We start from the raw sequence: 9124 nt of genomic DNA, 5'->3' as shown, positions 1-9124 counted from the left end.
GCAAGACAGCCCATGTTATCCTATTGGGAAAATTTCCTAATTTTCATACATTTCAAAGTCTTATAACGTCTTATTACCTTCAATTAAGAACGTGAAATTTGGCAAGTTATTCTTCAGGTTGTCCTCGTCAAAAAAGTCCGGGTGCCAAGTTTGTATTTTGAATAGTGTTGCCATGGCGATGCCTGGAATAAACAATGTTTTCGCATGTTTGTGCATCAGTCCTTCCACTGTGTGTAGACTTTGTTTAGTGACAAGCACAGCCCGAAGCTGCAATAACACAGACAAAACTGACACGTTAGCGCCTCCTGTAGGGAGTGTCGGGTCGGCCGCTTGCGTGAGTGGCGAGGGGCATTGTTCTTCCTTGGTTTCTTCTTCGTATTAGGCCCGAGCCTGGGACAACGTCCCGGCGAGGAACTAATTAAAACCTCGTCCAGAAGCCCTCATCCTCGGAAAAAACTCAACGTAAAAATCTGAAACTTATATAAAAAAAATATAGTACATGCTGGGACATGACAAAAATGATATTATGGCCCCACCCTTAAATGTACAGGAAGTCGGTCATATTGGATCAAACCCGGGAATGACAAAAGTGCACATCCTAGCATTCAGGACATCTGCTCACACAGTTTGCATTACAACCACTTCAAATTTGGCCAAATCCCACTAAACCCATGTGTGATTAAAGATTATCAATTACATTTTGAAAATGACTGGGTGTGGTCATGGTGAATTTTCAACAAAATCGCAATTTTTTGAATATTTCAATAAAATATTTCTCTTTCACACTTTTTTTGTTGGAAAAACGTTATTACAACATTTATGCACATTTGTGAGCTGAACGCAATGATACGCAAATCATGAGACTATTTCACAAAATGGCTCTCTAGCGCTCTCTTCAAATTTCATTTTCAAACAGCAGGACAAGGTGAAAAGGTTTTATATGAAAAAGCATCTCATTAAATTAAAATTCCATTATTCTTTAAAGGCACCAGTTTTGCAAGCAAGTCTAAACATTACAGGATCACAATCTGCAGACTTTTTTTGCAGTTAAGGAATCCCGTACATCCACATACATTACAGTTTCAACCACAATCACACAACACGTTATGGCTTTGCATGACTGAAAGTGGCTTTTAACAAATTCACACACCTTTTGAACCGCAATAGGAACACACAACTATTCATATGGAACATTGTGTATTGGTGGAATGTTGTGTAAACCATCCCAAACTTTCTATGCAATTTTGGCAAAATCTGACCACTAAAACTGTCTGAATTAAAACATTCCTGACTCAAATTGGCAAAAATGTAGGCACAATATCAAATGTTTAACATTTCAAATAGACGAACCAATCGGTCACATTACTCCAACTGTCAGAAAAAAAAAAGGCAAAACAACGCTCAAAATGCTGTAGTGTTTACAATTTAGGAACCAGGGATCACACACACATGCCAAATATTTAGAAACTAGTTTTTAAAATGTCTCTTTCAGTCCAGGGTCAAGATGGATCATGTTTTGCCACTGAACTGTCTGGTGTGGCACAATGCATTCCAGCTAAATTTGTTGTAGATCTAGGGAAAAAAACAACATACCATTTGAGAAGAAAATCTGACAAAAAAAAACTTTTAAATAAAGAAATGCATTTTGAATTGATAGGTCACCTATTGTGGGTCATGTGGCTTTTAACTAGATGACCAGCAGCCAGAGCAGCCATAAGTGAGAGCTCCCCCGCGAGGACAGTGGCACACACTACACGAGCTAGCTGACGACCATTTTCACCTGGGTGGTTTGGGCTGGTCCCTTGGACACCGAGCATCTGAAACAATGATTGTATAAATAAAAGCCTAACATAAATGAATGATATACAAAATGTTGGTTAAAAAGTATAATTAGCCATACTTCTAGACAAGCTTTCTGTGGCATCAGATTGGTGCCACCTCCCACAGTACCCAGCTCAATGGAGGGCATTGTGCAAGTGATGTACAGATCCTCTCCTCCTGGTCCAGTAGGTTCCATCTGTGTGATACAATTGGAACTACCCACTGTTTGTGCAGGGTCCTAAAGAAAAACGAATAAGGAGAATTAAACTTGCCCCTGGTCATTGGAGGTTTGTTTTGTGCCTAACCTGTCCACATGCTATGTAGATAGCCGTTACAATATTAGCAGCATGGGCATTAAAGCCTCCTATGCTGCCAGCCATGGCTGAACCCACCAAATTCTTATTGATGTTCAACTCAACCAGAGCAACAGTACTGCTTTTTAGCACCTGGACATATAAACAGTGTGTTCAAGTTAATCAAGTTAATCAAGTTTCTGTAAAAGTGTCAAGTGAAAATGACATTACCTGTCTAACAAACTTTCCCGGAACAGTAGCTTCACACACTACAGACTTGCCCCGGCCCAGAATCCAGTTGAGAGCAGCTGGCTTCTTGTCCGTGCAATAGTTTCCACTCACAGACAACACCTCCAGGTCTGGGAACTGCAACTTTAGCCTTTGCAAAGCATGCTCTGTCCCCTGCAAAAAAAGTAACTCAAGTTGGTGGTGGCCACACCTTGAATGTTTATCTTTTCTAACATAAACAAATATAAATAAATAACCACAATACCTTTGAGAGCATGTTCATGCCCATGGCATCCCCTGTCTGAGACTGGAAGCGAATGTAAAGATTTCTCCCAGCTAAGCCCACAAACAACTTCCTTAAACGCCCAAACCTACAAAATGTATACATTTTGAATTTCATGTCATAACTATCAACATGTGACAACAAGTGAAATGTGAGTGTCCGAACCTGCTAGTCTCATCAAAGGCCTCTTGGAGAATACTAAAACCTTCTGGACTTTCAAGCCAAAGTTTTACTTCTGCAGCACGACAGGCTGATGGCAGTCGCACAACTGGACCCCTAGTCATGTTATCAGCTAGTATCCTGCTGCGACAACCTCCACTCAGCTGAACAGTGATAGGAAATTTGTGTCAAGCATTGTTAACAGTATAATTTAATATTTTGCATTTATTCATTTTGAGTATTCATAGTGTAACTGTGACAGACTGTTGCCTTAAGAGAGTGAGGACCATCCTTGTGAGAACCTCACAACTCAAAGCCAGGGTTGAGTCTATAAAGCCAGGGTTGATAGACGGCTCTCCCACTGAACCACATCCTTCCTTAGTTACAAGGGTTGTGTGGGCCCTTTATCACTGCTTGCAGTATTGTTATTTAATGTTATTTTTGTAAGTGGTGTTAATGTGACAGCATTTGTACGTGACACTTGGTTGCTAAGCAAACAAGGATGTGAAGGTTTTATTATCAGTTACTGGTCTGTTCGGAAACTGGCTCTGCTGAATTGAGACAGCGGTTTTGAGCTTCTTGTTTACTTTCTGAACACGAAGGTTATTATAAGCGATAACTCATGCCAAAAAAGCACAACACAAGAAGAACTTTCCAGTGTCACCACAATATAATTAACATAATTTGATTGTAGTAAAAGCAGTACTTACTAACAGAGCTCGGCATCCTCGATTGGTACTGGCAACAAGACACCCCTCTGTAGTCGCCAGGGGAACATAGAACTCTTTATCGTCCAAGAGCAGAGGACCTGCAACTCCAACAGGAACTGGCATGTACCCAATGACATTCTCGCAGGAGCTTCCCATGACCTGCACATTGTACAATGTTATAACATACAGTTAAAACCACATGTTTATATAAAAGGACACAAACTTTTTTTCCTCACTGTCTGACATGAAATCAGACTAACTTTTCCTGTTCTAGGCCAGTTAGAACAGGAAGTCCTAAGTTTACATACAGTAAGATTACTATGCATTTAAACAAATTGGAAAAACCTAGATGATGTAATGTTTTTGGAAGCTTCTGATAGGTTTATTGACAACATTTGAGTTGATTAGAGACACTTCTTTGGATGTATTTGAAGGCCTGAAACACATTGCTAATTTGTGTAACCTCATGGAAAAGTCAAAAGGCATCAGGAATTGTGGACATACAAAAGTCTAGTTCATCCTTGAGAGCAATTTCCAGATGTCTGAAGGTGCCACATTGATCAATCCAAACAATTATACACAAGTATAAACACTGTGGGAATGTCCAGCCATCATACTGTTCAGGAAGGAGACGGGTTGTTGTCTCAAAGATGAACGCGCTTTGGTCCAAAATGTGTATATCAACCCGAGAACAAAAGCAAAGGATCTTGTGAAGATGCTGGCTAAAGCTGGTAAGAGTGAGTCATTATCAATGAAATAAGTGAAATAACAATTGCACCAACATGGGCTGAAAGGCCACTCTGCCATAAACACATGGGGACAAAAACCTTCAGTTTTAGTTTTGTCAGACCAAAGACATGTCTCTCAAAATTAACTGTTTGGCCATAATGAGATTTATTACGTGGAGGAAAAAGGAGGAAGAGAACACTATCCCAACTGTGAAATACGGGGGTGGCAACATCATGTTGTGGAGTTGTTGTGCTGGAGGAGGAACTGGTGCACTTCACAACATATATGGCATCACGAGGAAAGAACCTTATGTGGAAATACTGACACAACAGCTCAAGACATCAGCATTATTCTGGCATTTGGTGAATAGAAATAATTTTGCTAATCCTAATTGACCTAAAACAGGAAGAATTTGGTCTGATTTCATGTCAGGCAGTGAGAAACAAAGCGTATGTGTCTTTTTGTATAGTGTATGTAAACTTCACTTTTCAACTGGAAGCAAAACATAGCAATCCATTTCTCCAAATGAAAGAATATTCTTTGTAGGCCCTACCTGTGTGTAGTCATAGTTTTTATAAGGTAGATGTGCCATGGCAGATGTTGAAGGTAGTTTGGAAGATAACAACTCTCTCCGGATGGCCACCGCTCTTTCTGGATTCTCTAGGACTTTTTCTAACTTGTAATTTTGGATTTTATGTGACGTGACCAGGTTCATTATTTCTGAATCACTCAGACATTTTGAACCTCTCTGTGAAGAAAAAGTCAATAGGACTAACTTAAAAGAACACATTTGCTGTTTTATCGAGTCAACTTACATGAGGATCAAACAGGATAGCAGCACATTCTTCTAATGTCCGTGGTTTTGATTCTGAACATACATCTTCTTCACTTGAAACACTGGAGTTGCTCTCTGTGGTCTCCATTAAATCAGATTGCACTAGAACATTTTTAAAATATTATACATTGCTTCAACAATATAAATGATGAGAATGGGTGTCAAGTTAATTACCAATGTCTTGGTCTGGTCCGGGGGTACTTTGCAAGTGTGAAACTGCTTGGGAGGTTTGGCATGTTACAGAATTGTCATGAATTACCTGCCATTTCATTTGGACCAAACCATTCCTTTTACAGCAGCCCTCCTCTTTCCACTGTCTCTGTAACGGTGGGGAGCTGAGGTTCTTGAGTGAGAGAGAGGACTCTGCCTCCGTTTGTTCAAAGAAAACATATTTAACAGCAAGAAGCAGAGCAAGACTGAGAGTTATAACTTGCTCTAAATCCATACTGTAAGACAAAACATAAAGAAGACAGTACAACCATCAGCTTTCAAATTTGCATGATCGCATTTTTTGGAAATATAGACAGTTTCTTTATTGATTTACCTGGTGAGTTTAAAGGGCCATGCTCCTCCAGAGTGCAAAGAATCAGAGATGGGTCCTTCCACTGTGCGATTATTTCCCTGGTTTTCTGATGCAAGTCTTGTATGGGCATGGACCAGCGCTAAGCCAAGAGACTTGAGAAGACACATACATAGTTATTTTACTTTGGACAGCCAAAAACCTGTATTCTATTTATTACAAGGACATCGTCTAGAACAGACAAGTCAGACTCGGCCCTCGATATAATTATATTTGGCCCGTGAGATCATATCAAATATGTATTAGAGCTGGCCCACTGGCCACCGCGCTAGTATAGCGCATGCACCTCTAATACTACAAATCCCAGAATGCTTTGCAAATGTTTTGGCGCCAGCCCCCACCATTTCGGTTGACACTCGTTTGCATCTCCTACCTGTCGCCTCACTCAAATTTAATCCACCTCTTCTGAAAAACATGCAGATGTTATTGAAATTTTTCAATAAATATTTAGTTTGCCCCGCGACTTAGTCGCAGTTTTTAATTTTGGCCCTCTGTGAATTTGAGTTTGATAACCCTGATCTAGAACTGAGTTTAGAGCGAAGAAACATATCCTATATCAAAATAAACATTACATCTTATGCTACAAACAGCAATCCCATAGGACAAACAAACATCCTCAACAGCAGAATTGACCAAGAAAACTAACTTATTTGACAATAATAATTTTGCAATGACTGCAAAAAGGATGCAATTTAACTTGCAAAAGATGGAGTTGCCTCAGCAGGTTGTGCTAGTATAGAAAGAGAAAATAGAAAATGTTAGATGATGAATATATTTTCTCACCATTATTATTTTAACCCTCTGTGTAACTGGATTGGGCTTGTTGTCTTCCTCTTCAGCCATCACACGTGCAAAGTGGCTCAGCTGCCAGACTGGGCGACCTTCACGGCTTTCCCTTGACAACTGTATAAAAAAAAACAATAAAAAAAACATGTTATTACATGCGCTTTGCTATTACCATTTTATTTAGTGTATATGGAGTAAAACTAGAATAACTTAAAATGTAAAATACAATTACTAGGATAAAAAATACTGCATTCATTCCAATATTATATGATGTAGCAAATTATATTTTCTTTACCTCCAAGACAAGTGAGACGCATGCAGGAAAGAAGGTCATGAAAACAAAATAATTGGCCAGAACAGACATGCAGCCAAAACAACACATAATCTCCAACTGGGGCACCCCTACAAAAAACAGACAGATACAAAAAGGTGTGTTATATGTCTGACTTATTTTAGTGACGAATTTAACTAGCAATCACAATTCTTTCCTTACCTGACATTGTACCAATTCCAATAACCAGACATTCAACCAATGCATCTAAAGTGAAGGTGGGTCCCAGAATCCCCATGCCTTTAGAAATGTTCTCCCTCACCTCCTCCTATACTTACCAAAACACATTTTAAATACATGTATCTGGTACCATTATTTGACACTGATAACAGAAACTCAACTTTACCTGAGAATTTGAGCTCAGAGCAAATTTGGCCAATGCACAGGCTTTGGACAGGTCAATGAGCAATAGGAAGAATGGCAGGGCTTCACTGTAGAAGTCATATCACAAGTTAGGTAAAATGATAAGGGTAAAATGTCAAATTGTGTTATAATAATATAATATATTTACTTGAGGCCTGTTAGCTCTTTTCCAAAAAAGTGTATTACCACAGTGCTGAAAACAAAGCTGGAAAATACTGTAAATAACCCTGCAATACCTAGAAAATAACAAATATAAGATCCATTTGTAAACATGAAAATAAAATATTTCACACGGGTTAAAAACATTTACTTACCTAATATATACTTTGATCCCAGTTGGCGAAGGGTCTTAAATTGGAAATAGATGTAAACAATAGCCGTGCAGCGTGTAATTGAGAGTATAATAATGTTGCTGTTTTGGGTTTTCTAAGAGTAAAAAAGCCAAAAGTTACACAACACAAGAGCGCATTTGACTTGACATGGATTTTCTAACAGAATCTCAAACACATCAGCTGACCTCTTGGAGTTTGGGGCATTCATTCCAGCTGCACACCTGATTGCTTGTCGTCAGGCTGTTCATAGACATTAGACAAACTGTAAGCGCCAGGGTGCCGACTATAACTTCCCACGGGTGGGAAGCCACGACAAGCCCGTGAAGTCTGAAGAGACGTGTCAACATGTTGACAGGAGACAGTCCCACTGTCTGAGGTCACAGTCTACCCTAATAGAAAAGACAAAAGGAAAAACGTGTCATCACTTTGACACAATGCCTGTGTTACCAGTAGTATTCATAGTACGTCACAGCACATTTTGGATTTAGAAATATACATTAGTATCGATGTGTTAATTTCACAGTATAGAAAAAGGGCGTTTGTTAGCATTAGCCACTAAAGGCTAGCCTCTGGAGAACGGCGGGTTACTTTAAGTCCTGTTTAGGATTTATCATTATTAAATCGTAGTAATGGCAAACAACAAACACAAAGAAGACAATCAGATCTCACCTTAATCAAAAATCCATTATAATAGTGGTGGTTTACATGCCAAAATTGCTTAGACAGTTCGAGAGTAACTAGCCATCATGGCGACTTAGAAATTGTGACGTAAGCCGTCTTCTTCTTTTGCAAACCAACGTGAAGAGGCGCACTACTGCCCCCTACTGCCCCCTAATGCTCCCTGCTGCTCCCTACTGCTCCGGAGTGTGAGCTGATAGAGCCATGTCTGCTCAGGTCTTGTTTTGATGACATATTTTTCGTTGAAGAAAAAACGAGAGGGCGCAGTGCACTTAATGAAAAGAGCTACATGGCCTTTTCTCGCAAGAGTTTGAAGTGGTGGTGCCAAATTAATTATTTATTAATTATTAGGGGAAGTTGAATTAACACTTGGTGAAGTTGAATTAACTTAAACAATATCAACTCTGGCAAATAACCCCAACTTGGACCCCCATTTAATCTTTAAATAGTTCAAATGACATTTTTTGTGTTAAAAACAACAACAACAAATATTTTACCCTGAAATTTTAACCCTCCAGTTTTTTCTACTTTTGCTGTCTGGGTGAGCTCAAGGTTAGGCAGGTTTTTCACAATATTCCGTGTTCACAGGATGGCCAAGTTAATTCCCTTTCCTCTTGTCTCTCTGATCTCTGTGATTGGGTTATTTTTGGAGTTGCATAAACTTCCTTATGTGACGGTCTTTGATTTCCTTGTGTTGTTTCATCTGCTCTATGACAATGAAATTGTTAATCCTCTGAGCTATTGCTTCTGGGAGGCTCACAAATTAGTTTACAGAGTTTGGGGCATTGTCCTTTATCACATGTGAACTGACCTGTAGTATTGAAAACACAAACTGAATTCAATGATCATGTGTGTTTCTGAATGAGAGCTGTGTGTTCTGTTCTGAGAAAGAGCCTGAGATCTGTGTGAACAGATGAGAAATGTTCCAAATGATTTGAGCACCTGTGCCCCTGTTCAGATACATGTTTGAACCAAATTATCAAACTAAATCAAGAT

The 9124-nt window shown here is 39.3% G+C and overlaps 1 protein-coding gene across 1 annotated transcript; it reads right to left on the bottom strand.

Moving 5' to 3' along the window:
- Positions 1–758: 758 nt before the first annotated feature.
- LOC117391606 (3-hydroxy-3-methylglutaryl-coenzyme A reductase-like) lies at positions 759–8219 on the bottom strand. The gene is made up of 20 exons (XM_033989450.2): positions 8120–8219; positions 7636–7834; positions 7433–7544; positions 7267–7354; positions 7102–7186; positions 6918–7023; positions 6720–6826; positions 6422–6541; positions 5603–5733; positions 5233–5504; positions 5039–5160; positions 4777–4971; positions 3495–3653; positions 2791–2948; positions 2608–2713; positions 2346–2516; positions 2127–2267; positions 1901–2059; positions 1663–1817; positions 759–1572 (listed from the first exon to the last, which is right to left on the bottom strand). Exons 2-20 carry the CDS (start codon positions 7795–7797, stop codon positions 1500–1502), a joined length of 2622 nt encoding a protein of 873 aa, XP_033845341.1. The 5' UTR covers positions 7798–7834; positions 8120–8219; the 3' UTR covers positions 759–1499.
- Between the last annotated feature and the right edge of the window lie 905 nt (positions 8220–9124).

Source organism: Periophthalmus magnuspinnatus, chromosome 23 (genome assembly GCF_009829125.3).
Source record: "Periophthalmus magnuspinnatus isolate fPerMag1 chromosome 23, fPerMag1.2.pri, whole genome shotgun sequence".
NCBI classification, from domain to species: Eukaryota; Metazoa; Chordata; class Actinopteri; order Gobiiformes; family Gobiidae; genus Periophthalmus; species Periophthalmus magnuspinnatus.
This window is presented reverse-complemented; position numbering and strand designations above follow the sequence as displayed.